This window comes from Mus caroli, unplaced genomic scaffold, assembly GCF_978045245.1.
Source record: "Mus caroli unplaced genomic scaffold, Mus_caroli_1 scaffold_1, whole genome shotgun sequence".
NCBI lineage: Eukaryota > Metazoa > Chordata > Mammalia > Rodentia > Muridae > Mus > Mus caroli.
In genome coordinates this window covers 190,374,195-190,394,743 of record NW_028227256.1, presented here as the reverse complement: position 1 = coordinate 190,394,743, position 20,549 = coordinate 190,374,195, and the positions used below count along the sequence as shown (strand labels likewise).

The following is a 20,549-nucleotide window of genomic DNA, read 5'->3' as shown; positions in this document are numbered from 1 at the left end:
CATACCACATTTTAATCTTTTATTTGTGTGTGTGTGTGAGTATGTATACAGCTGTTTACACCCATGTGCACATGGTGTGGAGGCCAGTGGTCAGCCTCAGGTGCCCCCCTCTGGTGTGTCCCAGCTGAGTTTTGTGAGACAAGGTCTCACTGAATCTGGAGCTTGCTCTTCTGGTTGGCCTGGCTGGCCAGCACGTCCCTGGGAGCTTCCTGCTGGCCCTCCGCCAGCATGTGGCAGATTACAGGAGCTTGCCACCATGCCTGGCTTTTATATGGACTCTAGGTACCTGAACTAGGTCCTCATGCTTGCATAGAATGTGCTTTGCCCACTGAGCCATCATCTCTGCAGCCAGCCCACTACCTGGATAAGGTGGGTTTCATTACCCTTAGCCCTCGTTAGGGGCCTGAGGCTCAGAAGTAGGAGCTCTGTTTTTGGAGTTTCACTGGTAAGTGAAGGCAAGACTAGAATCCAGGGCAAATTTGTGTTCTTACCATGACACCTCTCTTTGCTGACACGGCTCAGGGTAAAGTACATCTGCCTACTTGCAAGGACCCAGAGGAAACACAGAGTGCACTGAGCATTTGTAGAGAGTCAACTCCTGTAGCTGATAGGCAAAGGTTCCTGTGCTCCGTGAAAATTAAACATGGGAGCAATTATATGTTTGTAGAAATAGTAAATATTGAACAGCTGCGGGGAAGCTCACACTAGAGAGAAGGGCAGTGTTAATCTGGGGAGGCTTCTAGAAGAACCCCAAGCGTGTGTCAGTATGGGGTGGGGGTTGTTGATGGATGGTGGTTATCGAGGCAAGAAGGGCTCTTGAGTGGTGTAGGGTGAGATCCAGGGAGAGCCCCTCAGGTCTCCTCCAGGGGAAATCTCAGTGATGAGGTCTGAGGTCGGAGCAGGAGTCCAAAGCTCCTCCTTGCCTGCTATGCAGCACTCTCTGTAGCAGCACAGCCCTCAGCAAAGGTGTGGAAAAGTTTGGTGAATCTGCCAGTTCCCCCTCAGCTCCTCTTTCATCTTTTCTATGGTCCCGTATTATTTTTTGCCTGTTTGGACTCTGTTGGGTTACCCTCCAGCTCTCTTCCTTTTGCCCTCTGACTAACTCAGCAGATATTTCCTGAGCTGCATATTAGCGCATATGTTCCAGCATTGAACCTCTGCTACCATAGGTTAGCAAATATAGATCAATGTGCACAACACTGAATACTATTATGTTCTAGTGTGGGCTCCCAGGATGGGTGTGAAGTCAGGGGACAGGGCCTTGATCCTGATGGTGGCTGCTGATATTTTTAGAGCTAAGCAGAGAATGAGCACTCTGTACTAGGGACTGGAGAAGAGCTAGGCAGGCAAGAGGGAAGGAGCTTCAAGAGAACAGAACTTTGAAGTGAACAAGGATGGTGGGGCTGAGGAAGGATGCTCTCGAGAGATTAGGGGACTGGAGAGCTTCCTAAAATGGTTTGTGTGCAATCCCGAATGAGGCTGTGTGTATTTATAGAAACAATATCAGAAAGGACGTATTCAAGAAGTAGCTATTTCTGGATGTTTAAAAAGATTGTCTGCTTTTGAGTGTGAGTAGTACTATATCGGTAAGGCTTGAGGCAGAGAATATCAAAAGAGGAAAAGGCAAGGCAGGGTCGATGCAAATAAAAAAAAAAAGTAGATAAGACAAGAAGAAGGTGGAGACCATCCATTGTCTTTGGCAATACGGAGGTCACGGATAACATTGATGAAAGTTGTTGGAGTGGAGCAGGGAGGAGCAGATGCATCGGGTTAAGGGATGAATGGGAGGGGAAGGCTAGAGGCTGGGCCAACTCGCTGTCAAGGACCCTGAAAGACTTTTGTACTTAGAATTGGGCCTGGAAGAATTTGGAGGATGGCAGAATGGTGTTTAAAAAATAGAAAAAGCTAGAGGGATGCCTTTATGCTAAAGAGAGAACTAGTTAAAATAAGTGTGCAAGGGGAGAGGCAGCCATGTTTGCAGTCACAGAATAGACATCTCTTCTGTGGAGAGGCCTTCATAGGTAGATGAGTAGGTGGGTGGGTGAGTGGGTGGGTGGGTAGGTAGGTAGGTGGGTGAGTATGTGGGTGAATAGTTAGATGGGTGGGTAAGTGGGCAGGTGGGTGGGTAAGTAGATAGGTGAGTATGTAGGTGGATAGAGGGTGGGACTAAAGGAGACAAGAATGTCTGTGGTTAGGAAAGATTAGAACTCTTATTCTAGAAAAGTATTAGGTTCAAACTTGGTATGAACTGAGTCTGCTCTGGAATGTGTGTACCACAGGCCTTGCTAGTTATAGGTGGTATGTGAGTTGCATGAGGGCACCTTGCCTGAAATATTTCCTTATAACTCCAGTGCTCAGCAGTATGCCCAGAACATAGTAGGAATTCAGAAAGTATTTGTTCATGGTATGGATGTGTGGTCAGAAGAGGGATGTGGTATTCCTTGTCTGTTCTTCACTGTTGTCCTGTAAATGGTGTCATACCAAAGCCCCATGGGAGAACAAAACAGTAACTATCTAACAGGGAAGCTGACAGTGATGGGCTGTGGATTAGGTGTGGGGTGAAGGGTGGTTGGTATCAGGGCTTGCTCCAAAGTGGGCCTTTGGGAAGAGATGAAGCTTTCACTGGTCATGCAACAGGTGGTCAGTGAGGAGCTGGTTCTCAGTCCATGTTGCTTGGAAGGGGAGAGCCAGGACTGACCGGCAGAAAGTACTGGAAGGGGAGAGCCAAGACTGACCGGCAGAATGTACTAGAAGCAGGTGCTCTTCCTTCTGAATGGTTTAAAAGTGCAAATGTCCGTCTCCAGGAGTTTCTCAGAAACTGAGAAGTCTGAGGTGCATGCTGGGGCTCCTGGATGTACCGTAGGGCTCCACAGGCTCAGATGGTCTTCACAACCTTTGTGGGTCTAGCATTCTCTGTGCCCACAACAGGGGATCGTTGTGTCCCCTCGACATGGTGACTTTCTCCCAGACATCTCATGGTAAGTTGACACTTATCTGGACTTGCCTGCTATGCTTCATAAACATGATGTTGATTACTTAAAGAAGCCGAACAACTGTCTAAATTGAAGTTATTGCCAGACATAGTGGTGGATGCTTGTATCCCCAGCATCTGGGAGGCAGAGGTAGGAGGATGAGGGTCCAAGGTTATTCTTGCCTACATACGCAAGTTCAAGGCCAGCCTACACTAGGTGAGACCCTGTCTCAAACAAATGAACAAACAAAACCACAAAACAAATCAAACGAAATACCATACCATATAAAGTTATGGGCACAGTCATTAGAACTTAATAGGGAAAGGGCTAAAATGATTAAACACTGGCTGTCATGCTCTTTGCACACTCAGGCCCTCTGTTAACTTTCTTTGTACATGCAGGCCCTCTGCTTGCTCTCTCTGCACACGCAGGACCTCTGTGCCTGTCCTTCACAGCTGTCAGAAGAAAGAGGGAAGCCCAGTGGAAAGACAGACCTCGGCCTCAGTTACCCCTCTGCCATTGGCCGTGTAGCCATTTCTATTCTGAGACAATTCAGACAGATGAGCACACACACTGCTGAGACTGAGCCCCTTAATCCAGGTCCTGAGACTGGCGTGGAGTGGAACCAACCTGGCAGCTCTTCAGTTAGGGAGACGAACAACTTTTCCAAGCCGTCTGTTTTCTCCATCTGTAAACTGGGGGTGGGGGTGTCACTCCCACGATAGATCTGCAAACTGAATCAGTCCTCTAAGATGTTTAATGAATGCAGGGCTCAAAGTGTTTCCTCTCTCCTCCTTCCCTGGTTGATACAGGTAGAAGTGTCCCCGGTACAACATAAATTAGTGTGGTCACCACAAAAATCAGCATGGAGGTTTCCCTCCCAAATTAGAAGTAGAGCTACTGTGTGATCCAGTTAAACCACTCCTGGGTATTCGCTTGAGGGGTTCTATAGTGACACACCATAGAGGCGCCTGAATGCCCCGTGTTTATTTTTCTGTGGGCTTTAGGGATTTGAACTCAGGCTTTTTTGCTTGCTAGATAAACACTTTCCCTAAATAGCCTTCCTCCTAAAGCACTTTCCCTAAAGAGGCTTCGTCCTACCCATGTATATGTATATATTTATAGGTATATTTTCTATCTTTATAGGTATATGGATGTGTATGACAGAGGAGGGAGTAGTGTCTTGGAAGGGAGGGTCACTGGGAGGAAAGAGAGGGTTAAGAGAGAGGTTCATGTGGGATGGTTCTGATTATATGTGAAAATGTTTTAATTATTTTAATGTTTTTTAATGATGCCCATTATTTTCTACAGTAAGGTGCATAGTAGTAGCAAGTACTTAAGTAAATTTACACTAACAATAGGACATTAATTAAATTAATCACCATTCAAAGCAGCATCCCAACACACAATTGTCCTGATAGCAAATTACTCAGATACTTGCGTGTTTTGTGTTGTTTTTCCATTCTTGTCCAGCCCCTTGGTCTTATTTAGTCATCATAATCTGTCCAGTGAGATGGGGTGAGCTGTATGCACATCATGCATGTGTGTCTGAGAAGACAAGGCACAGGGTCTCACCCATCAAGACTTCCTGTCTTGATTCTTTGGAGCTCCTTAAGAGAGCCGTTCATTTCTGTATCACTCTTGGTTGTCTCCTTGAAGCCATTGTTCAGATTATCTCAAGTGAATGTACACTGACACAATCTTCAACCTTGCCAACTTCTAAGATCCCTTCTTGAAAGGTTCAGGGAGGAGTGGCTACCTCTTCCTTGGATGCTGGGTTGGGAAGAGACTATCCATCTTACCTGGGTTGTGCTGGGATTAATATCAGGCAGCTAACAAAACAGAGCTCTTGTCTTCAGTCTTTTCCTTTGTTCTCTCAGTTCTGTCTTAGAAGACCCACCCTCCAGGGCCCTGCACCTGTGAACCCCATCCTGCAGGGTCCACCCTCCCCCCTGAACCTGTGAGCCCCACCCTGCACCCATCCTACAGGGTCCACCCTTCCTCCTGTACCCTGCAGAGTCCAGCCTTCCCCCTGTACCTGTGGGCCCCACCCTGCAGGGCCCACCCTTCCCTGTGCACCTGTGGACCCCATCCTATAAGGTCCACCCTTCCTCCTGCACTCCCCTCTATGTACTTACTAACTAATCTAGTCTCTAACTCTAAATTTCTGTGTTAATTTGTTTTCAAGGCAACAGGCTATTTAACAAACTTTGAGACTGTTCCAGGCGAGCACAGGATGCCTCTGGCCCATGTAAGGAGAAGATAAATAACTCTGAGTCCTGCTTAGCTCTGACTTATCCTGTTCCAGTTAATCCTCTCCTCAGGAAAGCTGAGGAACTGAGAGGGCCAAGACTACTGAATTGGTCACTGGATTCAATCCGTGTTAATGGTACACCCACACCCAGGGTAAGCAAGAAGGAGGTAGCTAGAAGGAATGTCTTTGTCCCTTGACCTCCACAAAGTAGTGACAGGAAGTGATCCCTTGCTGGCTGTGTCACCCACCTTGGTCTTGGAAGTCAGGGGGTTGAGGAGGACAGGAGAACTGGGAGACACACTCCTGTCAGGTGGACCCAACTGCTTTCTGTTTCCCCAGACTCAGGGTCTGACTATAGCCTGTGTGAATCAGCACTGAGCCACATGCCTTTCTCAGAGTGAGCCCTCACCCAGAAACAGCTTTCTTCTTGACTCCACTGAGAGGGGACCTTTAAATGTAGGTGGAATGCCATGTGCACTCACTTTCGTCCCCAGCCCTCATGAAGTGAGTTTCCCAGTGTGGTCCCCATGCCCGTGGCCAGTGCCATGGTCACTGGCATTGGCTTTCTTACAACATTATTGCATGTGTGGTAGCACTCTTAATCTACAGAAGGCTCTGCCTTGTGTGACACACACATAGTGTCATCCTTGGCTCATGTGTGTATCATGCCAGCTCTTAAAGTATTACTCTCTAATGTGCACTCAAGCATGCACATGGTCATCATGGGGCCATTTAAGTGGGTGGTGTCGGCCAGCCAGCACTCACCACATCCTGAGAAACATGCTATTGTTTCCTGAGCACAGGGCGATAGTCTTGCTTTGTTTCCGTAAGTGTTGCCCTGGCACAGGGGTGGGGAGCCAATGTCTCAGAGCTATTGTCACTTGTGTCCAAGCTTAAGCTTTATCAATTTCCCCTCCCAGCACCCAGTTCTAAAAGGCATCTTCTCTGATAGGGACTGTGAGTCGTAATTGTGATGAACAAGAGGCAGCTGCCAACAGTTCCACCAAAGCTGGTTTGTCAGAGCCTCGTTTTCAGCCCAGAATGGGAATGGCCTCCTCAGCACCTCCAGCAGCCATCAGGCTTGGCTTATTCACTGTTGCCTGTATGACGTCACTGCCTGTATGATATCGCTACATGACATCACTGCCTTATGACATCACTGCCTGCATGATATCACCACTATTTTCTCTCACTTGCTTCACATTCTGGCCATTGAACCCTACTTGTGCTCCCCACAGAAAAGTCTCTTCATGGCCATTGTGCTCCAGTGTCCTGGGTGTGTGTGTGTGCCTGTACCTATGTGGTGTGCACTTGTGCGCATGTGGAAGTTAACAGACTATCACTGATGTCATTCCCTAGGCTCTGTCTACCTTATGTTTTAAGCCAGGGTCTCTAACTGGCATGGACCTTGGTACTAGGCTGCCTTGCTAGCAAGCTGATTGTGAACATGGCCCTCAGTGGTCAGCTTTCTTACATGGGGCTATAGGAATTGAACTCTGTTCCACATGCTTGCAAGGAGAACACTTCACCTACCGAGCCATCTCCCCAGCCAAAGGCACTCCTTGTGTGTGTCTTTTGTCCTTTCCCAACTACAGTCCAGATTTCTGGACTTCTCTGTGACCAACACACTGGGGTGAGGGAGGGTGTGGATGCCAGAGAACAAGGGCTTGGTTTGTTGTTGCTTTGTTTTTGTTTTTCTAGAAAACTTGACTTGGGCACCCCCAAAGTGGGCAAAAGAGTCATCCTCCTGCAGACCCATGAAAACACCCTCACATGCACCTGATGTTGGTGGCCTCCTGTAAAGCCTCTAAGAGTCAAGGTCACAAATTACTGTTCCCAACTTTTAATTTTTGCTTGTGTTTTGAAACAGGGTCTCACTGTGTAGCCCTGGCTATCCTGGAACTAAGTATGTAGATTGGTGTTTGTGTGTGTGTGTGTGTGTGTATGTGTGTGTGTGTGTGTGTCTAGAATTGATAGAGATCTGCCTGCTTTGGCTGCCTTAGTGCTAAGATTAAAGGTGTGCATCACCCTGCTCAGATAAGTGCTTTAATCTTAAAACTTGTTTCACTTTTTGGATAAACCTCCCAGTTTTTGGTACTTCTGGCAGCTCCCCCGAGAAAAATGTCAGCAGATAAATGTCTTACCGTCCAGGCCCTGCCAGCTTTCTTATTTGTTTGAGGAACCTCTGTGAGTGGTTTAACTGGATTTCTAAGAGCACAGTGGGGGTGAGGGTGGGGCGGGATGGGGGTAAGCCTGCGGTAGTGTGTGAGGATGGTGAGCATTTATCAAGTCAGCTTGCTGCAGTCACTGTTGGCAGTGTTTACATCCAGTGGATGAGGAGGAGGGCGGGAAGAACAGGAGAAGATGAAGGCTGTAGGCTATCTCGGGGCCCCTGATGTTAGAAGAGCTCCGATTTTCTCCTGTGTGGCGTGACAGATGTTGCTTGTCCTCTACCTAAACAGTGGTCTACAGTACAGGAGCCTGGCACAGGAAGTATAAAGAAATGAATTAGGCTGCAATGAACATGTGATTCCAAGAGATAAGAAATCAAAGGGTGAACGAGGGCTGGGGGTGATAGCTCAGTTGGTGAAGAGCTTGCCTTACAAGCAGGAGGACCTGTGTCCAGTTCCTTCAGCCCAGGTGGGTAAAGCTGGGTGTGGAATATGCTTCTAATCCCAGTTCTGGGGCTGTGGAGATAGGTGGCTTCTTGGGGTTCTCTAACCAGCCAGCCCAGCTACTTGGCAAGCTTCATGTTAATTAGAGACACTGTCTCAACAACCAAGGTGTGTGCACATACATAAACACATCAAAGAGTAAGATTAGATGAGAAAAATATTCCTTGAAGTATTAAACCCTAGTAGAAGGAAACATGGCTGAGGTAGGCTTTGGAAGGACTACAGGGCCTAGATCCAGGATGAAGTCACTAAATGGGTGGAGTCTATCTAGGTGATTCAAGGTAGTCCAGGCAGGAGCCAGTTCAAGGCTGACTTCGGTAGAGCCAGGCTGATGGGTCTCCATTTTGGTCGTAAGGCAATGGGGGTCTGACGTAGATAATATGTCTCTAAGGTAAACACTTGGAGGCTGTGACAGATGCATTCTTCCTGGGAAGAAGAGCTTTTTGGGCAGCCAATTTCTTTTGCCTTGTAATCATATATCCAGCTGTTAATTTTCTTTTCTGTGTGACCACTAACTAGACTTTCCACATGTGGTTCTATGTTGCCATGGGAACCTGAGGTCTGCTCTCAGCAGAGCCTCTCCTCTTGCCTCCGGGAGGCCCCATCCAGCATGGCTGCCTGTGTCATTGCACCGCAAATGCAGATGGGGAGTGAAATGCCTCCATAGGCCTCCTGGCATTTCTCCACTGCACTTGTCTTCAGAACACTTTCTTCTAGAGGGCCCAAGGCACAGCACCAGTACAGTGACCTTCACGTTGCACACAGTCCTTTTATAGCACACATTTCCCAAGAAGCCATGATAAATGAGTGTGAAAATGAGGGCCAACAGTGGGTAGGATGTGGGTGAGAGGCAGGCATCCCAGGAGGAACAGATAGTGCAGTTGCTCAGGAGAGGAGCTGTTTGTCCATCAGAGGAGCTAAGCCTGCACCCAATGGCAATGCTGGTCTTTAAGTTTAAGAGGTGCTGATAGACCAGAGGGTGGAGAGTGTTTCTGGAAGGGGGAGGCTGTTCCCTTGTCCCTTTCAGTTTGCAGAGGAAGGAGGAGTGTGTGTGTGGGGTGTCATACATCATCCCCCAGATTCACCCCTTTTGCATCCAGCTTGCTGTGCTCTGCCCCATTTCATGTGGCCTGGAGAGGCATGTAAGTGCTTTTAGTATCCTCTTAGGAGGAAGGTAGGAAGACAGGCAGGCAGCCAGGAAATCTCAGTGGTTATTAAACTGAGTCTTCAAGGATCTTTTTATTAGCGATTAGGTGATGCTCGACAGCACTAAAGAGTCTATACTCTCTCTTTCTGCCCCTTCGAGTGAAACTCCAAGGAATCTGCTTCATGTGTTTATTTATAGCCCAAGACAAAGGCAGGCCTGGAAGAGGGGTTAGAAACCCATGGGGAGAAACCACAGTCTGCCTTCAGGTGACCCTTGCCCCAAGGCTGCCTGTGCCTCTGTCCACAGAGTGGAAAGTCCGGAAGATGGCATCTTCCAGGCTGTTTGTTCAGGGTTACTTCAAAGGCTTGTCTGTCACTGGGACAGTGGCCCCTCCAGACCGTTGTCAGATTGCTTCAACATGGAGGAATGAAAACCAGGCATGGTAATGCATGCCTGCAATTCCACAGCACTCCAGAGACGGAGGCAGGAAGACTGCCTTTGAATTCAAAACCATTGTAGGCTATTCAGTGAGTAGTAGGCAAGTATATTATAAGAATGTGTGTGTGTGTGTATATATATATATATATATATGTATATATATGTATATATATATATATATATGCTGAGTGGATCTGCTGCTGGTGCTGAGTCAAGAGAGATCTTTAGAGATCCTGAAGTCAGCAGGATGGAGTTCATGTGCTACAAAAGATACAGGAGTGCTTGTCTCTGTGATGATGCCATTTACATGACAGCTTTGTGGGGTGTAACTGACAATTTGCATCTCTTCCTATTAACATTTGATGCCTTCAAACAGATGCATTCACTTCAGAAGTGGAAGCCAGAGTCAGAGGAGTAGACATATGCATCACCTGTGAAGTTTTCCTCATCTGCCTTTGGCTTTCTTCATTTTTGTTTATAAAAATAGTCTATCAATTAATTTTTCATCCCCGGTACAAAACACGAAGCAGAAGCAGCTGAGGATGTTTGTTTTGTCTCAGTCTCTGAGGATGTTGTATTTGGGGGGTGGGGAGGGAGAAAGCGAGGGCTATGGAGACAGGGACTCTGCCAGCAGTGGCAGGAGCCTGTTGGCTTTGTCTGCAAGGTATGGATAGGAAGCTGACAACACAGGCCCTGCCTCAGGTAGGCTGCTTCTGGACAAATAGGCCTCACCTCCTGAAGGCGCCACAGTTGGCCAGAACACCTGCTGGGGACAGGACCTTTTAGATCCACTCCCAGAACACCTGCTGGGGACAGGACATTTTAGATCCCATCCATGATAAGTAGCAAGCTATTGTCTGTGATGCTGGCCCATTAGCAAGTGTACAGGCGTTCATCTGTTATCAGATCCTCCATGTTGTAGCAACCTTGCTGAAGGAACCTGGAGAGTGTTCTGCTGAGAGAAGCCAACAGGTCCAGTATCTCTTACATGGTCCATTTTTGGAAGGGAGCCATCATAGTGAAGCATATAGAGCAGAGAGAAGAATGGGAGTTACCAGGGCAGGGGTGAGGGAGGAGGGGGCATTACTCATCAATGCAATATGAACACATCCCTGAGATCTGCCTGGCCTTACGGTCCTCTCATTTGCAGCCCAGCCCAGATCTCTAAGTGTCCTTGCCACAACTAAGCAGGCAACATACGCCCCCCGAATCCTTTTAAGAACTCATCTGATTTCCACGGACACTCACATCGAAGAAGGTGTCTGTACCCTCTGTCCCCACTAGCTGAGGCTCTGCAGTGAAGCAGGCTTCTAACGGGCCCGGGGATCCTGAGACTGGCAGATGGTCCCACTGGGGGCCTTGCCTCTGGCTCCTGAGCATGATCTCCTTGTCCTGCACTCTGCTGCTGCCCTGGGCTAGCCTTTGCAGCCTTTTGACATTTTCTGTCCCAAGAAGTCAGAGCTCTGGAGGGATGAGCTCTGGACTCTGAAGGCCAAGCTGAGTGTTTCTTTAAGCTTTTAAGCACAGTCCTGTGCTGAGCATAGCAGTCCTCAGAGCTACCAGCATATAGATAAGATGCAACTTGACTAAGTTTGCTGTTTTAAGAAAAGGTTTTACTCAAACTCACAGCAATCCTCCTGCCTCTTTGCTGCCCACCTGCTAAGATTATAGGTATGAACCAGTTTTTATTTTATAATTTCCAGAATTTTCTGCAGAGAGACAGAACAGAATTCTTATTAGGAGCTTTTTCAGAACCACATAAGCCATCTTTACCCAACACCTTTCAGTGAAGGAGCAGAGAATTCACCAGGCCTGGAGTATCCCCTCTGCTTTACAATAGACCTCTCCTTGCTTTCTGGAAATGATCAACTCTATGGCTGCCCATTAACCAACTGTGGCTTCCTAGTTATTAAAGTTCCATTATGATCTGTACTGAATGGAAAGACATTAAAGCAAATTATGTTCTTTTTTTGTTTGTATCCTCCTTTAAAACCCTTTATAAGTAATCTTTCGCTTCATAGTGAGGAATAAACACTAGACCTTTATCTATGTCCTGTTGGATGGAGATTTGACTTGCACACCATCTTTATGTAATGTAGAACACTGAAATGTTAACGCATACTCTTACACACACACACACACACACACACACACACACACACACACACACACACGTGCCCCCTGCCACACACACAAGCTCACATTTCCTCCCTGTTTAGCCCTGTTGGGATCTTGGAATTTAGCTGAAATGGCAGCCATACTAGAAGAGCCCTGCCTTTGAAGCCATTTTCAGAAATCAGTGCACCTTCTGTGTGACTCTCTAGGTTAAAGAGAAAGTTAGAAAATTCGAAGGGCTCTTCCTGAGAAAGGTGAAAATGGACTGAATTTAAGATCAACGGGTTTCCTGCATGAACAGTCATTACGCTGGCCCTGCTGCAGACATGTTTGTGAAGTATTCTTTGTGGAGACCATGGAGGAGGTAGAGTCAAACTACCTTCCCCTTCACAGGAACTGCTCACAGTCACCTACCCATCTTCCCACTGACTCCCTGTGCCCTACCTCTGACCTGACATCTTCTGGGTGCTAAGCTTGTTCACTGTGGCAGATAATTATTTGGTCTGTCTAATAATCAATGTTATACCTCTGACCTGACTCAATAGTAGCTAATGGAGTTCACCAGTCCAAACATGTTTGTAGTGATACATTGTTCTGAAAAATCTCTTGACCCCAAAGAGACTGATCTTTGTTGGACCTTGAGGCCAGGTTAATTATATGTCTTGAGATCATTTAAGACTTTGTAATTAACCTGCTAGCCTACTGTGTACTCAGCCTGTTTACATTTACCTCGCCTTTAAGAGAACAATTTAACCAACTTTGCTTGCCTTAAATTTCCCACCCAATCAGCTTTTACAACCTCGGCTAATGCATAGCTTTAATCTTAAGTTATGTGCACTTCCATGCCCTAACCCAAGCGTGTATATGTACTATAGTGATCATTTGCTGAAAGCAGCCAACAGATTAAAAGCAATCATAAAAAAAAATTGTACCCTAAATATTGCAAACAACACAGGGTATAGCTTGATAATGTCTGTTGCAATCTTGAGTGCTATTCAGGGTCAGTTAAGCAACTTCTTCCTGTAAAACCCTGCTGAAGATTCTGTAAAGAATCCCTATTCCATTCCCATAGCATGATTTCTGTGTTGTTCCATAAATACAGAGCAAAGTCCATGGATAGGGAGAGGCACAGCACACAGACAAAACTAACAACACAGTTTCAGACGCATGTAACAGACAGACCACAGATCAGCTGTGACCACAAACTATAGGCAGACACATGCGGAGAAGCGAGGAACTGAAACATGGGCTTGTTTGTGGTCAAATTAACCAGAGAGAATGTTGCTTTGGTTTCCTTCCCTAGTGTGGCTTTGATGTGTTTTGGTGCCCTCTGGGGTTATCCTATCGTTTTATCGATGCACACCTTCATAAAGGAGCATTATTCGCCCAAAGCAAGATGACCTGGTTTTAGTTAATAAAGTACAATACATAGTGGCATATACTTATAATTAGCACTGATGAGGCTGAGGCAGGAGGATTGTCACAAGTTTGAGGCCCGCTGGGCTTCTCACTGTAGACTAGTGGATATGTCATCTGTAGATCTGACCAAATAAGGAGACCGTTTCCCACAAGGACGACTCCCATTGTGATAACGGCACAGGGACACACTAGATTTAACTTGGACCTCTCAGGGGCAAAACAACCTTTATCATTATTTCACTGAAATAATGATGAAGTCTTGATGACTGTCTACAGTATACAGAGAGCCCCTGGCAAGGGCACCCAGTCAGGGGCAGACATCGTGAATGCCGTCTACCTATTGCATGCAGCTTCCTCTGTGGGGGGTCCACATTGTGTAGATTCGAGGCCTGCAGAGATGCAGACAGGGACCACCCAAGTAGCCAGGCAAGATGAGGCTCCTACTGACTTGGTCTCAGTGTCCCCACCAGAAGAAATCTTTGTTTTGCTGTGCTCAGTGGGGTTTCACCAGGAGGTCAGTGGCTGTGCAGCTCACCAGAGTGTCTCATGTGACTGCTTGTCTAAGGCAGACACACCTCTGTTCTTAGTAACCACAGAACCAGGCTGGCAGATAGATGCATTGAAGAGAGATCTTCTATTCCCTCTTCTTGCCAAACCTACTGTCTTCCCGAGTGAAGAGTGAAGGCTCACCCCTCTTCTGGTTTGGAACAAAGCAGCTTAATTTCTGGTATTTAAAGAATTTTCAGAGACTGTTTTTGGTCAGCTGTCATTTTTGAAAGCAAAGTAAGAGCTTATGGTTTAAAATAGCTACATGTGATGAAGGGGTGGCTGTTGCGGCATCCAGAGCTTGCAGACGGGACCCAATGCCATGTCTCACTGGTGAGAGGCATGGCAGGCTTTTATTCTGTACTGGATTTTCTGACTTCTGCAGCGCATTTTTCTTTAGTGCATACAGCCTTATCATGTGAACAAGTCTGCAAATACTGTGATATTTTCTTTAACCACAGTCATTCTCAATGTTACTGAAGATGATCATGATGTGCAGGATAAGAGGCCACAGAAATTCCAGCCCAAATCCCAAATCCCTGAGTAGTGCACACTGATAACCAAGAAGCCTCTAGGGGGCAGCAGAGCTCCAAGTAAGACCTGTGCCCCTGCAGGCTCTCAGGCTCACTGCTCACTTCTTGGAGGTGTCCCTTCAGCAGCACCCAGCCCTTTCCTCTCATGCCACACTGAAGTGGCACCATGGCATATGGCCTCACAGCAAGACCAGCCACAGTTTCACAGCCAGGCAGGACATATTTCTGCAGGAGAATCTTCAGGAATATGCCTTAAAGAAGCAGAAGGAGCACATGTATATACAGGATTGTATGTGCACATGTGTAAACAGACTTACGTATACATGCATGTGTGTGTGTGTGTGCACATGTGTATACAGGATTGTATGTGCACATGTGTAAACAGACTTACATATGCATGCATGTGTGTGTGTGAGTGTGCACATGTGTATACAGGATTGTATGTGCACATGTGTAAACAGACTTACGTATACATGCATGTGTGTGTGTGTGTGCACATGTGTATACAGGATTGTATGTGCACATGTGTAAACAGACTTACATATGCATGCATGTGTGTGTGTGAGTGTGTGTGCACATGCATGTACAGGACTGTGTGTAGACAAGCCAGAGGATGATGTTGGATGCTGTTTCTCAGGCGTGGGCCATGTTTTTGTTTATGTTTTTGAGGCATGGTCTCCCCGTTTCCAGGAGTTTACTCATTAGTCCAGAGGTGCTTTCCATTGATCCATCCACCTGTCTCAGCTTTTATTTTAGTTTCTCAGTCTAGGAATTGGATTTGGGTCCTTGAATTTAGGTCCTAAGCTCGCAACAGAGCCATCTTCAGCCACTTCAGGAATATGCCTTAATATATAGCCATCTAATGTATACATGCCTAATGTATAGGCACCTAATATATAGGCACCTATATATGTATAAGTGCATCATTCCTAATTTGGTGCCTGGGATGGATTTATCTTCCACATGTTTCTGAAGTGGCTCCATTGTAAAGTGGCTCCAGTGTTCTTTCTGACTAGGAAGAAAGGCAAAGGGAATGAATGAGCCTTGGATACAAGGAAAAACATTAGCTTTGGTGATGCTAGTTAGGTTGTATCTTGGCCTTTCTCCTCCTCGATGCATCTCTTGACCAAACTAACTTCTCAGCCTCTGTTCCCTCACTCCTAAAATGGGGCTAGCTAGGGTGATGGTATGTTTCATTTGAGAGTGAGAGGAATTACAGATGTTACAGAGTGAGAAAGATTATAAAAACACTAAAGTGCTAGGCATACCTTCTGTGCAGAGAGTACTGTGATGTGGAAGATGGAGCAAGGGCTCTGTAGAAAACCCATTGCGAACACACCAGGGGTGGAGAAGACCTACACTCACTGAACACATGCTCACTGAGTGGAAAATTACTGGAGAAACACTGGGATTTAGGGAGACTCTGGTAGATAGATCTAGTGGGATTCTTTGTGTACCTATCCATGTGTAGACACACAAAGGTCAGAGGATGACTTCAGTGTCATTTCTCAGGTGCTGTCAACATGCTTTACAGACAGGTGTCTCTCTGAACTGAGCTCATTGGGTAGATGAGAGCAACAAGCCACAGCCCCTTCTCTACCTCACTGGTCCTGGAATTACACTTGTCCTTGAAATTAAAGTTTTTGGGAAAGAGAGTGTCCTGGGAATCAAACTCAGGTCCTTGTGCTTGCATTGCAAGTGCTTTGCCCACTGAGCCACCACCCCAGTCTCCAACTTAATGTAGTTCTTGCCTGACTAAGGTATCTGGTGGAGGGGAAAGGAATTAGGATATCAAGAGTGATCCATGGGGCAGAGAGGGATTTGCTCTAAACTGACCGGTGGTGCAGGCCGGTCAAGCAAGAGCACCAAGGTGAAGCTGGGGTAAAGGGAAAGCCTTTGTGGAGAAGAATTTGCATGCAGCTTAGTGGTAAAGTGAAACCTAGACCTCGGGTACAGGTAGTCCTTGCCAGTCAGCAGTCAGTTAGCCAATCTCAGTCAGCCAAGACAAAAAGTCCAGTCGTGGTGTACAGGAAATGACTAAATGAAGTAAGGCCATGACTGCTCCACAGTATGGTTGAGAAGAAGGGAGAGAATGGCCAGACTGAGCATGGCCAGCAGAACAGACCTGGCCATGACAGGAGAGAGGGTGGGAGTCGGGAGGGAAAGAGAAGAAAGAGGAGACAGGGCAAGAGGATCAAGAGAGCGCATGACAACCAAGAAGGCATGTGGTGAAAATGGCTGAGTTACAGAGGAATCAGAAGCAAGGGGTTGGGGGAAGCCCCCAGGAGGAAGATGTTGAGGGTAGGGGGTGGCGAGAGAAGCTGGGAGGAGCCACAGGTACTGAGTGAGGCTTGTTTTGGGGACCTGACAGTGACTACTGAAGACAGTAGCATGTGTGTCTTTAGATATGCTCAGAGAAATGATACTGAATGTTTTTACCATAAGGAAAAACAAAAGTTGGAGGGGGGACCGGGATATGGTGGCACATTTTCCCAGCATGCACAAGGTCTTGAGTTCTAGCCTCAGGATTTTGGAAACAAGAGTTTGAGGGGCCAATGCCGTTGCACAATGTACATATCTAGTGAATCTCCACTCAATAATATGCTTAATTTTATTCATTGTTTAAATTATTTCAAATAAAAATACTTACAAAGTTTTGTCATTTATTTTCTGATCTGATTAATTTTATTTATTTTTGGCTTCTTCTGAGAAGCAGTTCTATAAAAAAAATGTATTTTAAAATAAAGGTTTTTCCACAATAAGCAAGCATCACATGTACAGTACAAACAACCATTAGGGATTCTGGGATGGCAGGTGTGAACCACACGGCACTTCAAAGAATCAAGTAAAAGGACGCTGTAAAGGGTCTCAGAAGACATCATGTCTTCGGATCAAAGGTCTCGTGTCCCTTCCTGGATAGAAGAAGGACAAAGAGAATCTGACCAGAAAGAACCAAGGCCTGTGGGCTTTAAACCCCGTGAGGAGGGCGTGCTCTCGGACTTGTGGACTCTCATAGTCCTGGGCATTACTCACTCAGGGATGGAGAAGTATCTGAGGACTCTGTGCATTGGGGCAGATGGTGAGGGAGTGTGGTCCTGCACTCCTGTGAGTCCAGAGCTCATCTCCCTCTGGGCCACTTGCCTGGGAATCAGCAATCAGCCCCGTTACCCTACTTATGCACCCCACTCCTACCATGGAAGGGCCTGCTTTTAGCAACTGAGTTTAAACAATGGTTTTACTATAAGCTTAGTAGTCTGCACTGTGAAAGGCATTCTGGTCACGATGGTCATCATCCTTACAATGCAAGCGGCCTGGTTGGCACCCTGTGATGGGCTCAAGAGCTGGGTGCATCTGTTCAGAAGCTCTAAAGTTATTGCTGCCCCTCTCACCTCTTGTAAATGAATTTTGTCGTGATGAGGGCTCCTTGGTGTGTATGTTCATTTAACCTAAAGCCACTCCCTGTGGAGGTTTGTGGGTTTGTCAACAATGAGTGAGGTTGAGAGTTAGTTCTCAGGATGTCTACAGCTTCCTGGAAGTGGGATTTTTCGTTCTGTCAATGATAATGTTGGTATTAGAGTCAAGCGGGAGAGCAGGGAGAGGCAGGTGCAACCCTTCCCCCCTTCAGCATAGCTTCTCACAGCCTCTTTTTTTTCTGCAGGTATGTGTACATCCCACTGGGCGGATCCCAGCATGGCCTGTTGGGGACACTGCTTTCTACCTCGACAACGTTTGCGTTCGTGAGCTACTGGCATGGTAGCTATGAGGACCTCTGGTGCTGGGCAGCTCTCAACTGGCTGGGAGTCACTGTGGAGAGTGGGGTCCGGAGGCTGCTAGAGACACCCTGTGTCCGGGAGACTTTGGTAAGTGTGATCCATCATTGCCTGTGTGGTAGGGTACAGCTGAGCAAGGAGGGACTAGTTTGAGAGGGGTAGCGGTCACCAGATTCACTCAAATACGAACTGTTTTTGCCAGACATTTTCAAAGTGTGTACAGCTTTAGGAAGTATGACTGGGGGCAGGGTAGAGAAGGCTTCAAAACCAATCACTGTTTACATGAATGGTTGGTCAGATTGATGAATGAATATTGTAGCTATAAAGGCCTAGGCATTTATTATAGAAAAATTACAAAATCCAGATGAGTAAATTAACAAAATTCACATCAAAGCTCATTCTTCTAAGTATGTTCTGTTTGTATGTGCACACTCAGCCATTTTCAGTAAAAGCTATGGTGGTGTTTAAGCCCCGCTAAGCAGGCAGATCAGTGTCAAAAGGTTTAGTAAACTTGTGATTTGTTTAATTACTCTATTTTTAATTGTTTCATTATATTGTATTGACGTAGATATCATAATCGGGATGAGTTCTCCTGAATAGAGCTGTCAGGTTACAGGTTTTCACGTGTTCACAGCTGACTCTGCATGACACGTATCAGCTCTTACTGCCCTGTAGAGGAGGCATCAAGACCCCATCCCCCTGGATGCCTCCATCTTCCCAGAAGCCTTTGCCCGTCCTGAGTGATGCTGCACTCAACTGTCCCAAGTGGTGCTGGTATTTTAGCTTTTGATAGAAGCTGTCTGTTGTACTAGCATAGAAGACAGCTAAGGCACAAAACGGCATTCTGAACCTATAGATAGGACTGGGATATTAATTGAACACTTCCCTTCATAGACGTCTTAAGCGCTACCCATATATTTTTTGCCTTGTAAGTGTGGCAGCTGACATGCGAGGATCTCGTAGGAAATCAGTGGTTTTGAATATGAACAGTGTTCTGCCAACCCGAAGAATGACCCAGCAGGAAATGTGCCAGTGTCTGCTCTCGTAGCAGGCTGTAAAACACAAAAGAGGTTTCACTGGAAAAAAAAAAAAAAAGATTAATGTGGATAAATTCTACCCTGCGCATAAGACTAAAGCAAACACATTTTAAAAATCATTGAGATGGAACAAATGCACTGAAGCATGTTTCAATAAAGATAGCCACAATGCAGAAGGACAGTTATCTCAATAAAAACAGCCGAGCACACAGGAGAGCAGCACACTGGAAGAAATTAAGTATGCTCGTGCATATGTAAAGAGAAGCATTTGGGGGTTGGAGAGATGACTCAGCGATGAAGAGCGCTTGTTGCTCTTCCAGAAGACCCTGGTTTGGTTCCCAGCATCCACATGGATGCTTGCAACTCGCTGCAACTCCAGTTCCAGGGGAATCTGACGCCACCTCCTGGTTTATGAGGGTACTTCATGCATATGCACAGACATACACACTTAGACACATACTTAAAGTAAATCTTAAAAAAAAAGGATAGAAATCATATTCAGTAGTGGTGCCCAGCATCTAGAAGGGAAGAAGTGTCTATAAAGTCTATGGAGAGCAGTGAAAGTGACAGTGATGCCATGCTGAACGCCGTGTCAGAAGAGGCATCTTAAGGGTGTCTTCTCTCTCAAGACTGAATGCTCTTCCCCAAAGCCTGAGAGCCAGTGATCACCCCTGAAATCCAGAGGTCCCCCCCCCCGCCACTCAGTCTCAGGCACCATTCCAATGCTCCTTCAAGAAGGTCCTAATATTAGCCTTGAGCAGAATATGAAGCAGTGTACTGTGGACCCTGAGTCACGGATTGATAGATCTGAACTATTAAGTGAGTAACCCAACTGGTCTTTGTGACCTAGCGCAGACTAAATCGGATTGGGAACAAACCAAACAGGAAAGTTGGCTCCCCAGAAGTTCTCGAATGCAGGATTTGCCATACTGTAGGGTAATGACCCAAGGCCCTTGCACACTTAGCACATTTGAGAAGTAGCTTAATTGTGGTTTCTGGACATCACCTTGAATAGTACAGTCCCCAAACATACCCACTTTTCATGAAACATCTTTAAAAGTAGCATATTTGACTGTGATGTTTTAATCTTTTAGTCTTATTTTCTATGTATGAGTGTTTTCCCTGTATATATGTCTGTGTACCACACTGCATGCAGTGCTAGAAGTAACATCAGCTCCTCTGGGACTGGTGGTTGTGAGCTGCCACAGGAATTACACAATCCTCAAGACAGCAAGTGCTCTTAACCACTCAGACTTTCCAGCCCAGACCCCAGGAACCTGAAAACATCTTCATGACTGGTACCCTGACTCATGGATCCAGCTGGCCACTGAACCTCCTTTTGACTCCCTTGCAGGTGTCTTGACTCTGAACCCATGTTCCCTCATCTTCAGATGTGTGCTCTGTATTAATGGGAGCATCATTTCTCAGGTTACTCAAAGCCTAAACCGTTATCTTTTCCTTCTCCTGTATGCACTGTTTCTCTTGCCTTCTGACTTGATCTTGAGGTTTTCTCAGTCACGGTGTAGCCACCAGAACCCTCCTGATCCACACTGCTTTCAGTTTGTGCCTGGTAACCAAACAGCAGCTAATTAGTAGCTCTTCTTCCATTCTTGCTCCCCACAGTCCATCACTCTCCTCGTGCC

At 46.4% G+C, this 20,549-nt stretch overlaps 1 protein-coding gene across 1 annotated transcript in view; it reads left to right on the top strand.

Moving 5' to 3' along the window:
* The window catches only part of Hhat (hedgehog acyltransferase), a 261,641-nt gene that overhangs the window by 165,259 nt on the left and 75,833 nt on the right, over window positions 1–20,549 (top strand). Inside the window, exon 10 of the mRNA XM_021171103.3 lies at window positions 17,758–17,959. Within this exon, the coding sequence (XP_021026762.1) occupies window positions 17,758–17,959 (202 nt within the window). The remainder of the gene's footprint in view (window positions 1–17,757; window positions 17,960–20,549) is intronic.